This window comes from Primulina tabacum, chromosome 4, assembly GCF_025594145.1.
Source record: "Primulina tabacum isolate GXHZ01 chromosome 4, ASM2559414v2, whole genome shotgun sequence".
Taxonomy (NCBI): domain Eukaryota; kingdom Viridiplantae; phylum Streptophyta; class Magnoliopsida; order Lamiales; family Gesneriaceae; genus Primulina; species Primulina tabacum.
This window is the reverse complement of record NC_134553.1, coordinates 29,604,442-29,619,359: the sequence shown is the minus strand read 5'-3', so window position 1 is coordinate 29,619,359 and position 14,918 is coordinate 29,604,442. Positions and strand designations below refer to the sequence as shown.

The window sequence follows — 14,918 nt, the reverse complement described above, 5'->3', positions numbered from 1 at the left end:
GAAATTAACTAATAGTAGTTTTCATATGAGACGCGGTCGCGCATATGCGCGAGAGCTTATCCTCACACATAGATCAATCTTCTTTTCGGCTCTCCCGGTCTGATCTGTTCCGTCTATAATCACATCAATTAATTAACGAATCATTTCAGATTAACAACACAGCAAATCTCGGGCATTATATTTCTCCGCCCCTAAGATACGATTTCGTTCCCGAAATCACAGGCAATCAATCAGATATAAAAGCAGATACAATAAGAAATGGAGAATAGAAGCTAAATAAGAATACTTCTTGGAAGTTAGATCCTCATTTAGTAATTCCTCACATTTGGTCACTTTAGTAGTCAACTCAAAGAAATCCCGGAACTCCGCCCCTGAAAACTTGTTTCTTAGTTCAAAACTCAATCTTTCTGGCCTATTTTCATAAATTCTATATCTGGAAAGAAAACATTGCAACTATTTTTCAAATTTTTTTTAATTTATCAATATACAATTCAACAGACTCCCCACTTCTTTGTGTGATTCTATATAAATCAGCAATTTACACTTCTGGCTCATTTCTATATAAAAAAAAATTTGCGAAATTGCCTTTCCATTTCTTGCCATGTTAAAATAATTTTTAGGCAAAGAGGTATACCAAAAAAGTTATACCAATGAGTGAGTAGAAAATAACATGAGTTTTAAGTTGGCGAAATTCTCTAGATTAGCCAACTCCCCATGTTGGATAGTGAATCTGTCTATATGCAAGATTTATTGTCTTGTACAGAGAACAAGATGAATTCAGACGTTTTATAACCCTTAGGATATGGGTTATTCATATCTATGTAATCCAGATAAAGTTTGTGAAATCTAGGCGACCGATTTGTCATAATATCGACCCATATAATTCCTACATTACTTTCTCGTGTATTTAGTCACATGAGTTTCCTTAAATGTTCATGGCCATGAATTTGGCCTTCAAATGATTAAATCATATCTTGAACTGGAACTTCATGTGCAACTCTTTCAACATTATCTTCTTCAAAATTTGTTGGAACTTCCACTCCCTTCACTTTCTTTGATTGTTTCGTCTTTTCGACGGAATACATTTTTCTCTCACCGGATATGCCAATTTTTGCTCATATAAAATTTGTAGCTTGTGGGCGTGTCAGGTGTAAGTGAATCAGTTTGTGTAAACACTAAAAAAAAAAAAAAACTAACATCTTGAACAAAATGATTATGAATTCCAAACTTAATCATTAATAATCATATGTTAAGCTATTAAACTCACCAAAACAAAGGACAAGAATAAAAATAAAGTTGAATGTTTAAGAAATAAATTTCTGACATGATTATATATTCATAAATCACGAAGAATTCACAAAATATGGAAATTTACAATAAACTTTTTTAAAAACAGGAATGAAAAATGCATAAAGCATTTGAAAATTGATAAAAAAAAAAACTTGAACATAAAATTTAGAGATTTTTGCAGTGTGATTGCAAGTTTCTGGAGTGTTGAGACGTGTTTTCTCAATCTACTGATGTTTTCCTTTTGTTTCACCTATGGAGAGTTCCTCCAATTTCTGCCAATATTCACGATTTTCTTTTCTTGTCCTCTATTTTACTCGCTCAAAATTTCTCTGGATAACTGGCGGGATTCATCTGTCACTGTTTTGGGCTTCGTCAAGTAATTTTATCCTATTGGACCTGAGCTAAATCTATCGGGTCAAAATTTTTTTTAGCACAAATACTTGTATTAAATTATCTTATGCTATATTTTAAATAATGTATATGAGCACCCTTAATATTTGTAGACATTTAAATTTCAACTATGCTATATCTTTTATAATTTAAACAAGACAATATTACGTAAATATTTGCCAAGAATATTTTTATTTTACATACGAGGTGGGTCCAATGGCCCAATGACAATGTTTAAATAGCGTGGGCTTTCAATTGGTTGGGCCAGAACTCTTTCTGGATAATGAGATCCGATAGTAAGACATATTACTTGGAAATTGGTCGGTTTGGGGCTACCCCTTTACTTTGTAGGTTGGTATAAATTATAAGAATATGTGTCTTGTGAGACGGTCTCACGAATCTTTATCTGTGAGACGGGTCAACCCTACCGATATTCATACTAAAAAGTATTACTCTTAGCATAAAAAGTAAATTTTTTTATGAATAACCCAAATAAGTGATCTGTCTCACGAAATACGACCTGTGAGACGGTCTCACACAAGTCTTTGCCAAATTATAATAATGATAAATTGCCTAAAAAACATATAAAATGAAAGGCTAAATAATCAAATCTTCTATTTTATATCCTACTTATTTTGTATTATTCTCATTTATTGTAAAATGTGACCTTAATTAACGTTACTTGTCCATTTGACTGAAATAAATCTTATGAGAAGATCGGGAGATCAATACACGTTCATCATATCGAACCGCGGGATCGTACAAAAAATGGGAAATTTTGAAACCACTGTTAAAATATGTCTATAGAACGCAAGATTCGGTATTTAATGATACCCCTTTGGATTTTAGGTTAATACAACACAAAAATTTTCGTTAGACGGATGTCACCATGAAAAAAAATTATTTTGTATAAAAAAATATTATTTATTATGTAAATATGAACAAAGTTGACTCGTCTCACGGATAAAGATCCATGAAACTGTCTCACGAGAGAGCTACTAATCCCGCTAATATGATTAATAATAAATGAAAATCCAACGGATGGAGAAAATGTGAAATATTAATTGCTTATATAGCTTATTTGTTGTTAGATTTTTTAAAATTAAAATAATTAACAAAAACACTTTTTTTAAAATTTCAAGATATAATATTTTTTCTACTTCCAATTTAAAAAAGAAAAATATTTATTTTTGTACGCATGTGTAGGAAAGCTAGTTAACAATAGTGGGTGAAACTGGTTAGGTCGATGCTATATGTGGGGGCTGTGTCCCCACATAATTTGGATGAACAAGATTCACACACATATGTGATTTTAAAAAAATTAGTGGACTCCATGTATGTGTGGCTAAATTTGGACTCTTGATTCTATCATGGGGTAGTGCTCTTACATGTAGGATGGAATGAACCGGTGAAACTTCGTGTCCAGATACATTTTCAGGGAGAAAGTAAAAATTGTAAAATGGAGATCAAATATGTGTATCGAAGAAGGGTGAAAGGGGAGCGGCCCCCATGTTATTTAATCAAGATTTTGTCATTTACTTCAGGTAAAAAAAAATAAAGGTCCATTTTTAAACCAGTCCTCCTTTCCCATTGATTAATATGTTTTCTGTAATTTTTTTAAAAAGATTTAATGATTTTTTTCAATTAAAAATTATATAATTATTATTATTATTTTTATTATTCCCGACCGTTCCGTAACTAGAACCACCACCTCCTCGACGTTCTCTGCGACGGCCACGGGAAACATGTTTGCATGTCGTGGTTTACTTCCAGTTCACTGAGCAAACTCCTTCTGCTGCTTGAATCCAGGGGTTCATGAAGATTCCAACGAGGGTTTCGAAGGAGCAAAGAATGAAGATCGGGACGATGGTTTAATTCAACTTTTCACCTTTTTAAAAAAATTAAAAGAATCCTACATCTGTGCATTGCTCGTTTTTCGCTTATGTTTCGTGTTGGTTTGATTTTGGATTGTTACTTCTTCACATAAATGCGGGCTTGTTCTGTTTCTTTTTGAATCGATTTGTGGTGCTGATGTGTGATTTCCTCTTTGTCTTTGAATCGATTTAATCGCTCACTGTTTCATCGTCTTACTTTTGAGTTAATTAAAGGGCTTGCTTAGCAAAATCTCTAAATTTTATTTTTCCTGTTTTTGTTTGTTGAGAAGATACAACGCCGTGGACTCGTGATCTATGTGGTTGTTTCAGATGGGTCTTCCATTGAAAGGATTCCGAACGAGTGCCCAAATAGACGTGCATACCTTCATAGAAAATGTAAACAAAAAAGATCTGTCTCAAGTGATTGGAATGATGTCTCCCACAACTTTCGTTCTCTTGGGCTACCAAGGAGATTTCCGAGGATAAAATCTGCCCTACGCGGAAGGTTGTATGACAACGTGTTCGATCGCTATTTCCGGTATGGTTTTATCAATTTACAATGCCATTGAGTCCAAGATATATATATAGTTTTGCGAAAATTTGGTGATTTTGTAGGAGAATATGGATGGATACTCCAGAAGAGAAAAGGGACCGGTGCACATACTTAAACTGTCTATGGTTTTGCATGTACAATAACGAATGTTTTAGAGATAGGGTACTGACTTGGATCAAGAAGGAGAACATATTTTCGAAAACATATGTTTTTGTTCCCATTGTCATGTGGTATGCAACCTTCTTACAACAAAACCTTGCATTGCCTGCCTGCCCTTAAGGGCGTCCCATTCGGTACGGACTAATCAATGCATTATTTTATTAGGTCTCACTGGTATCTCTTGATCATGTGTCACTTTGGTGAAAGCCTGAAATCCGGAACCAGGACTCCATGTATGCTGCTGCTCGACTCGCTGCGTGCGTTGGATCCTATGAGACTCGAGCCCCTTATACGAAGGTACTTTTGAGTATGGATGATACTTTAAAATGCCCACTTTATGTTTCATGATTCACTTAAAATGCTTTTACAATTCACAGTTTCGTCGTGGACATATTCGAAACACAGGATAGACATGAGAACATAAAGCTGATTAATGACATTCCCCTTTTGGTTCCCGAGGTAGCAATGTCCTCGAGTATGAACGTTTATAAATGACTTAAACTGTAATACGTTCTCTGTTTCTTAAAAAAAAAATTGAAATTCAGGTTCCACAGCAGAGAAATGGTGAGGAATGTGGTGTTTTTGTTCTGTACTATACACATCTTTTCATGGAGAGTGCTCCTCAAGAGTTGAGCATCAATAAAGGCTACCCTTACTTTGTGAGTTAAATGTTTTATTTCTTCACTTTGTCCATTGATGCAAGCTCGCGAATCATGTCGTAACATGGTGGCGCTACGTTGTTTGTTGTTGCTGGTTCGACGCAGATGAGAAACGATTGGTTCGGCGAGGAGGAGTTAGAGGGTTTTTATGAAAAGTTGGAGTCGCTCGAAATTGAGTCTAGCGATGAGGAGGAATGACATCTTCTAGTTAACGTGCATACATACACATAGTGTTGTTTTTGTTGTCATTTGTAAACTGCAAGAATTCTTGACTGCAATATTGAAGTGTGGGTACAAATTCTCAGTTTCACATCAATTACCATTGAGACACTTTAAGTGTAGCACTCTACTTCAAAAATTGCTTGCTTGAATCTCGTGTTGAGTTGTGTAGTGAAAAAAACATTTACGAATGAGAGAGACCTCGAAGCCATATTAAATAAAAATCCTTCTTCCTTTAAAGAAAATCAATAATACAATATCTGTCCTGAGACTCAAGACTCTGTTTATTTGCCTGTGATGTAAAAAGCCCAATCGATCCCTAATGTTAACAAAATATCTATTCAACTACCATTTATTCTATTTTATTAAGACATTAGTATGGTGGACCATGAAATAGTATCAAACCCGATTTAAGTATATAAAATTATTATTATCGTGTAATTAAATATTTGAGGATGAGATTTTCTGAAAGTATGAATTCGAACATAAGTTTAAAATTAATTATTTAATGGATTTATTTTAATTCTTTCGAATATTTGATGGGAGAAGATCTAATCAAGATTAGACATCATGAACAAATAGAGACATATCAGAGCCTAAGATAAGTTTATGAATCAAGATAACATGTTCCTAAAAATAGTATCAGATTCATCTAAACTCTCCGGAGATCTTAGAGAGATACAAAAGATGGTATAGTATGACAATCAGTTATACTATATATCACGTAAAATTTAAAAAATCTTTGGAAAAAAAAGAAAAAATTATTGGAACACTAAAAGATATTCAAACAAAAATCCAAAATCTAGAACAACAACACAGTTCTAGTAAAAGAATCTCGGAAGGAAAATTATTACTATCATTTGGTATCGATCTCTTGTTATATAAGGCAATATAAAATTATTATTCGATAATTTGATATAATTAAAATAATTATTGTGTTGATTAATTAAAATAATTAATTATACATATTTTTAAATTTATTTGATATGATTAAAATAATTATTGTGTTGATTAATTAAAATAATTAATTATGTCAAATAAATTTAAAAATATGTTAAAAATAAATATTTTAAAATATCAGATATTTAAACAATATAAAATACATAAAAAATTAAAAAGCACAATATTACTAAATAAATACAAATAATAACTAAGCTCAAATTACTATTTTCAGTATCATATTACACAATACATATTTATATATATGCTTACCAAAAGGAAGAAAGAACAAACCATCCACAAACCCTCTGCCCGACGCCCTCCTCTTCCAGCTACTGCCGCCGCAGAGTCGAGCCACCAACTGCCGGAGATGAAGCTTAAAACCCAAAAACCTATTTCCCCAAGCTCTATGTTCCGTTCCTGTTCTGAAATCGGAAGAAAACAGAGCATTCAATCACGGTTGGCGGCTCTGTCTCAGTGTGTGCTTCTTGGTTCGATTTTTGCTTCGTTCTTTGGTTGATTTGTGGCGTATTGAGTAAGGATCAAAGTCCTTTATGTTTTCCAGCCATGTTCCCCAGCGTGAACAGGAGCTCCGACGACATTTTCCGATAATGTTCCAACTGCTGCACCACCACGAGGAGTCTAGCTGCTCATTAGCTAGAATTTATTCCATTCAAAAGAAACAAACATTACCATGAACAAAAATTTTAAAAATCAAGGTTGCAATGTACGCATATATCAATAGTTGTTGTGCAACAAAATGCAACCAAAACATTAGTTTGAAACTATTACCAGTCTCAAAATACAAAACCGACTTTGAACAACTATCAAATTTTCTTCAAAATCCTAAGATGATTGAATATTCACAAGACCGAATAAATTCAACAATAACAACAAATAATTTAATTAATTTAACTATAAGTCAAAAAATTCTCAATGTTGAATATTATTGTCACAATTAATATCTAACAAAGCTAAAATAATGCAACTATTTCTAAAAATTACTAAAATTGAATTTATTTAGTAAATATTCAACATAACGATTTAATTACTAGAATTTTGTTACAGTATTCCCAATATTATATTAGAATTCATGGTGATGTTTGTTCCGATAATGTTTGTATCTCCTTTTTTTTATTGATTTCTGAATTTTCTTTTTTGAGGATAATTTCTGAAATTTCAAAAGGCTCGTCCAAGGAAAATACTTTGATTACGGGTCATGACTAATGAATTAATATTTGTTTATACCAACGCGGACATTAAATTCTTCTTGCATACAATTACCAATCAGAAATCTTTTTGTTCCAATAAGAAAATATTTGAATTGATAGAAAAAATTGTATGCATCAGTTTCAATCCGATAATGCGATATTATAAACTAGTTTGGTATACAAGGTTGCATCCTTCAACATCATTAATACATGACAAAAACTTGTGTGAGACGGTCTCACGAGTCGTATTTTGTGAGATAGATATCTTATTTGGATCATCCATGAAAAAATATTACTTTTTATGCTAAGAGTATTATTATTTATTGTGAATATCGGTAAGGTTGATCCGTCTCACAAATAAAAATTCGTGAGACAATCTCACAAGAGACTTATCGAACATATCTTTCTATGTTCCTATTTCCTATGATTCCATAACTACAAAATCAGTAAGAATATCATATAAAAACTTGTGAAAGTATCTGTGCATTCATACTCTCCATATGGAAAAGAAAACGTAAGTGCAAAAGAAAGAGTACTTAAACCAATTGACTTTTGATCTTAAGAGTGAAACCCCAAGACCCAGATAATCTTGAGAAATTAAATTTATTTTAGATTTAGATAAAACACTCGAACCCGTTGAATAAAAAAAAATAAAACAAAACATAGAACCAGTTCAATGCATAGATTAATTGTTTAACTCAAGCCAAAACCCTAAAAGGGAAACCAGAAAAAACAAATAAAAGTAACCCATCACTGTACCTCACAGACCTACGGAATTCAACACTTTGAGGAAGGATCTTCATTTTCTTCTTTAGGCAACTCATTAAGATCAAAATCCAAGATTTTAGTAGCAGATTGTGTCTTCTGCTCCGGCATATTACCAGACCAATGGTGTCTCTGGTGACCTCCGAGAGCTTGGCCAGATGGGAATTTCTCGAAACATATCTTACATGTGTGTGTTCTTTCATCACCAACTGATTCTGGGGTTGCTGCAATATTTTTCTCACTCGAAGCAATTTTGCCAGTTTCTTGATGACATGTATTGGTGATATATTGCTTCTTACGTCTGTGATCAATGGCGTTGTAGATTACCATCTTGAACTTGTTGTGACTCGATTTGTGGCCACCCAATGCCAAGTGACTCGAAAACGCTTTGCTGCAGAAACTGCAAGCGTATATTTTGGGGGTATTCGGTGCCGCAGGAGAAGAGGTTACCCGGTTTTTTGATATCCGCGGGTTGATCATCTGTACTTCCCTCCCGCACCCTGGATGAAGTTGAATTCCTGATATCGATCTCTGGTTCTCTGGTTTCTCCATCATGATCCGTGTCCGTATTTTTTGGATAATCCACCCCAGAATCAGTTTTTTGAATCTTATTATCACCCCTTCCAGGCCCATTCTCAGTTTCCTCTAATTTTCGCTTCAACTTTTCAGAATCATCACCGGACCCTAACTTCTTCCCCTTCTCCTTCTCCTTCTCCTTTTCCTTCTCCTCCTCCCCAGAACTCGAACCTCGACAAGAATCAAGAAGATCAGGCTGTACACTTGCTTCAGAACCCAAAACTTGCGGATAATGATTGTTATCCTGATCGCGACTCGAAACGCCCGGAGAATCAAGAACAGGCGGCGGCCATATCTGTTGGCGAATGGTTCTAGTTTTCACAGGAATGGGTTTCAGATACTTGGATAACTCAACCATTGAAGGCCGCGAATCAATATTTTCGCCTGCTACGATATTTTTCGGACTCTTGAGTCTCCCTTCAATCATTCGCAGAAATCTTTTACCAGTTGCAAAGTATCCTAATTCAAGTCGAAGAAGCAATTTAAAGTTTTGATCGAATTATAAGGAAACAAAAGAAGTTCTCATTCATTAAATAGGCAATGAATCCATCTGCTACCCCCGAAACGTTCCTTTTTAAATTATATAGCTATAATAATATTTTTGGAAAATTAGTTATTTCTCCTCGTTATTTGCGGAATTTTACCTATTGAATTCCTGATTGATAATAATAAAAATAAAAATAATAAAATAACAATAATTAGTTACTTATCAGTGAAGTACTAAATAATCAGAAATCTTTTAGCTCAAGTAATTGCATCTAGATGGATTGTCCATAGTCTATTTTTCGTCCAAGAAACTTTAAATTTGCAGTTTTACTCCAATAAATTGTTCCCTATTTTCATTTTATAAGCCGGACATGATAGCAAGTTTCAGTGTTATATCATAATTTTTCGACATCATATCAATAGTCCAACGAAAAAAAGTTTAAACGAATACACTGACCTACTTATATCACTAAAACTGCAATTTGGAATATTTTGGACAAATTAATAGAACAAAATAGAATTTAACATTTCATGAACATTCCAGAAAAACTTTGATAATAGGATTGTTCAAAACAGTTGTGTTCAAGTTGTTCAAAAAATCTACCGTATGAAACAGTGAATCGAGAAACAAATGAAATAAAAATATATATTTCGTAATTCAAAAAATATACATATTAAATAAACAAACCTTTGAATTGGGTAGAAATCTCAGAAAATATACGAGTAATTGATCAGTGATGTATGTATATATACAATTATATATGGCAAAAACTTGTGTGAGACGGTCTCACGGGTCGTATTTTGTGAGACGGATCTCTTATTTGGGTCATCCATGAAAAAAATATTATTTTTTATGCTAAAAGTATTACTTTTTATTGTGAATATCGGTTATTTGGGTTATTCATGAGACCGTCTCACAAGAGACCTACTCATTATATATATGTGTGTGTGTGTGTGTGTGTGTGTGTGTGTGTGATGGTGAAGAGTGGAGAAGGAAGAAGCTCTTTCTTTTACAGGAAGAAATTGTGAATTAGTTTGTGTTTTTGTGTATATACATTCATTCATTTTTTTTTTTGACAGAAAAACTTGTAATTTTATTCAAAACAAAGTAAGATACTCGATTATAAGCTTTACTAACCAAACAGGAAACTCTCCACAAATCCACACGAAAGGTGAGGGAGATGAAATAGCAAAAGAGGCTAACGAGTGCGCAACACCATTTGCGGTGCGCAAGACATGTTCTCATTCTAAATGGGCATGAGTTGCCAATAAATTCCTAATCTTTGTTGGAAAGGCCCCAGTGTATCCAAAGTCCTCTGCTGGACTAGTGAGTCGCTTGCACTGCCATCAGAGAATCCGATGTAATCTGGTTTATCCTCAAATTTTGAGTCTGAGTCATTTGAAATCCTTCCTCAATTGCAATAAGTTCAGCGGCTACTATAGATGGTGGTTTAGTAATTTGCTTCCCAAAAGCTAGCAATGTCTGGCCCTCGTGATTTCGCACAACACCGCCGATTGCATATCGATTGGAATTGACATTATAAGCTGCATCTACGTCCAAACGCAATTGGTTGATTGGTGGTGCTATCCATCGACTCGGTGATGATATATGTTCTCTCTTCTGCTTGCTGAAATTAGCATGGATGTTCTCGCCTCTTGGTAACCGCAGAGCATGGTCTCGCACCATTCGACATTAATACCCTTCTTCTTAGAATCATTGTTATGTACTGTTCTAAGTCTCTCCATCCATACTGCATAAGTTCTTGTGGCAAAGAATTCAAAATCCTTTCTGTTAAGTTTGCTCTTCATCCATAAAGTAATATCAAACACCTCCATCATTCGTACTATCTTTAGAAATGGCCAATAACTAGTATCTTTCCAGCAACTTCTGATCGCTGGGCATGAGAACAAAGCGTGACTAGATGAGTCATAAGCAAAGTGGCATAATGGACATGTTCCAATGGTAGGGATATGATGTACCAGCAGATTACCTGATGTAGGGATTATATTATGCAAAATCCCGCCACCAGAAGATACAGACTTTATGGGGTATCGAAAGAGACCACAAGAATTTCCACCAACTTTTTAAGTACACTTCAGAACTATTCGTAGGTGGATCATAAAATCCAATTGCCGACTTGTACCCGTGTCTCACCGAATATTTACTTATGTACTTATTACTTTTATTTATATATTCTATTATATATATAATTTCATTAAAAAAAAGAGAAAATTAAAAATAATAAGCTAACAGAAGTATAAGTTAAACAGTAATTAAGTAAGGTTTATTTGGTGAATATCTGGTGTTTTCTTACTTAATTATCCTTTATTAGGATGCTTATTTGACTTTAAGTTATCTTCTAAAGTAGATAAACACATAATCTTTTAGATTTGAAGCGATATAATTTATATAAAAATTTATGTGACAATTTTATGAGACGGATTTCCGACCCGAATGACTCATGAATAGCATTACTTTTTATGGCATGAGTATTATATTTCACTGTAAAATATAATTTTTTGTTATTTTATATATAAATATTATGTAATCTATATTGATTTAAGCGAAAAATATTATTTTTTTATATCTAAAGTATATTGAGTAATATATGATGATTTGAGTGAAAGATACTGTTTTTATATCAAAGTATTTATTTTCACTACAAATGTGGATCAGGTCGACCCATATAATTTATATATATCAATAAGATCGTATTGCACATAAGACCTATTCCCATAATTTAATGATGAATATATGCTTGTGTATATATATTAATAATTAATTTTTATTATATCCAATTAATATTTAGTAAGTTAATTTTAAATATTTAAGACAAAAATCATATAATATAAATATTTATATTAAATTTAGCACGATAAGTTTGTTAAAATCAATTGTTATTATTGAATCACATAAAATAGAATTGGTCTAAATATAATCATTAGACATCTGTGTCTAGGCACGCACGAGGACATAAAGTAATTATTATTTTGAATTTTGTGAAAACTTAAGCCGTAGATTAACTAAATTTTTGTGGCAGCTAATGTTGATTAAATTTCATTTTTTGTTAGGAAGAATAAATCTTTTTGTTGCTTAAAATGATGAGTCTTCTTTCTTTAAATTTTTGCACGAAATTGGATTGAAAATAGGAATTATATTCTGAGTTTTAGGGGGTTTTGGGAGACATGAATGGCACATGACTTTTTACCATTAGTTTTAACTTTCAAATCGACGGAAGAGCCAATTTGGTCAAATCTAAATGTTTCAAAATTTTGATCAAGTTGGTCCTTCTCTCGATTTAAGGGTTAAAAGTAATGATAAAAAGTCACATCAAGTCCACAAAACTTTCCTAAAACCAAATAGAATCCCTAATTTCAATCCAATTTCGTTGCAAAAACTTAAAATAAAAAAGACCCGTCATTTTAATTTTTCACAAATACCAAATTCATAAAACCCCTAATTCTCAAAGTCGAAATACTAATTCGAATAAATCTCTAATGGAAAGATTAAAAAAACATAATAATCAATAAAAAAACCACAGTATCCAGGAAAATCGGATTTATATAAAAATCTTAATATTGACTTTTAATGACTTTTATAGATTTTAAAAATCTAGATGTATTCAACTTAGACTTTTACATACTATATAGAAGTCTAGTGGTATTCAAAATAGACTTTTATAGAGTTTTAAAAGTCAAGTGGTATTCAACATTGACTTTTAAAAACTCTATAAAAGTTTATAGGTATTCAAATTTTCAATACACTTTTAATAACTTCATGGAATTAATCAACATACAAACATTAAAACCTAAAGTACAACTATAAATTGTCAAAAATTGTATTTGGTTCAACCCAAAGATTTGGATGGATTTTTAAACTTCTAACTCATACACAAGCTGTTTATCTCTTTTCTTATTTTCTCTCCTCTATTTCTATTACTCTCTCAAATTTTGGAAGTATATCTCTATATATATTTTCATCTTTCTTTTTTTTATTTTTCATTTTTTGGCTGATTGTTCATTTAATAATTTTTTATTTTAATATCATAGGAAATTTTAAATTCCATAATTGATTTTGTGATTTTTAATTTATGATTTATACAAATTAATGTAATATGCAGTAATAATAAAAGATGATCCAAAAAAATATCGCTTAATTCTTAATAATTGAATAGCCTCGCACCAACCACGATTTTTTAAATTCTTTTATCATTTTCAATTTCAATTAATATGTAAGCTATGATATTTTTATACAAATTATATTCACACAAATATTCTTTTCACATGTATATTATCAATTTAAAAACAAATTTACAGATTAATCAATTGATGTATTTTAAAAAATTTATAAGCATGCATACAAACCCACATATATACACATATAAGAATTAAATGATTTAACTTTTAAATAACTAAATTCATTTATTAATATAAATTTTGAAAAAATATTTTAAACTGAATATGTTATATATGTTAATTAATTATTGGTTCAAGAAATTAATAAAAAATAATATGATATAATTAAGTACAAATTTTTAAATTCTTTAAAAAAAATTCACAAAAGTCTATAAAAATATTGCAAAAAAGTCTACATGAATTCACATAAATCTGTTTATAAATCTGTGAGATTCTGTAAAAGTCAATAAAATCTATCAAATCCATAAAATCTATCGTTTGAAAAAGTCATTTAAGTAATTAAAACTCTGAATTGATACACCTCACGAAGTTATTTATGTGCAAGATCCATTTCATTCTTCAAGGTGCATCTCTAATAGAGTCCTTGTAGAAATAAGAGATAAATTTTTTTAAATCGGACACAATCTTAATATTATATAAAATTTATGGACAAAATTTTAAAAATTGAGGAGCAAAAAATCGATAGCAATTATTTAATAGGAAATTAACTAATAGTAGTTTTTCATATGAGACGCGGTCGCGCATATGCGCGAGAGCTTATCCTCACACATAGATCAATATTCTTTTCGGCTCTCCCGGTCTGATCTGTTCCGTCTATAATCACATCAATTAATTAACGAATCATTTCAGATTAACAACACAGCAAATCTCGGGGCATTATATTTCTCCGCCCCTAAGATCGATTTCGTTCCCGAAATCACAGGCAATCAATCAGATATAAAAGCAGATACAATAAGGAATGGAGAATAGAAGCTAAATAAGAATACTTCGTGGAAGTTAGATCCTCATTTAGTAATTCCTCACATTTGGTCACTTTAGTAGTCAACTCAAAGAAATCCCGGAACTCCGCCCCTAAAACTTGTTTCTTAGTTCAAAACTCAATCTTTCTGGCCTATTTTCATAAATTCTATATCTGGAAAGAAAACATTGCAACTATTTTTCAAATTTTTTTTAATTTATCAATATACAATTCAACAGACTCCCCACTTCTTTGTGTGATTCTATATAAATCAGCAATTTACACTTCTGGCTCATTTCTATATAAAAAAAAAATTTGCGAAATTGCCTTTCCATTTCTTGCCATGTTAAAATAATTTTTAGGCAAAGAGGTATACCAAAAAAGTTATACCAATGAGTGAGTAGAAAATAACATGAGTTTTAAGTTGGCGAAATTCTCTAGATTAGCCAACTCCCCATGTTGGATAGTGAATCTGCTCTATATGCAAGATTTATTGTCTTGTACAAAGAACAAGATGAATTCAGACGTTTTTATAACCCTTAGGACATGGGTTATTCATATCTATGTAATCCAGATAAAGTTTGTGAAATCTAGGCGACCAATTTGTCATAATATCGACCCATATAATTCCTACATTACTTT

General features: G+C 32.0%; 1 protein-coding gene across 1 annotated transcript; it reads left to right on the top strand.

Annotated features, from left to right (window-relative positions):
- Positions 1 to 3,139: 3,139 nt before the first annotated feature.
- LOC142541943 (putative ubiquitin-like-specific protease 2A) lies at positions 3,140 to 5,185 on the top strand. The gene is made up of 7 exons (XM_075648387.1): positions 3,140 to 3,224; positions 3,490 to 3,635; positions 3,845 to 4,092; positions 4,170 to 4,337; positions 4,432 to 4,563; positions 4,644 to 4,725; positions 4,812 to 5,185. Exons 1-7 carry the CDS (start codon positions 3,140 to 3,142, stop codon positions 4,932 to 4,934), a joined length of 984 nt encoding a protein of 327 aa, XP_075504502.1. The 3' UTR covers positions 4,935 to 5,185.
- The last annotated feature ends 9,733 nt before the right edge of the window (positions 5,186 to 14,918 follow it).

Excerpts from the sequence above, each read along its gene's own strand:
- LOC142541943 (XM_075648387.1), top strand. The coding sequence starts at position 3,140 with ATGGAGATCAAATATGTGTATCGAAGAAGGGTGAAAGGGGAGCGGCCC. Across the intron at positions 3,636-3,844 it reads TTCGCTTATGTTTCGTGTTG|ATACAACGCCGTGGACTCGT; the intron begins GTTTGATTTTGG and ends TTTGTTGAGAAG. Across the intron at positions 4,338-4,431 it reads TTTGTTCCCATTGTCATGTG|GTCTCACTGGTATCTCTTGA; the intron begins GTATGCAACCTT and ends TTATTTTATTAG.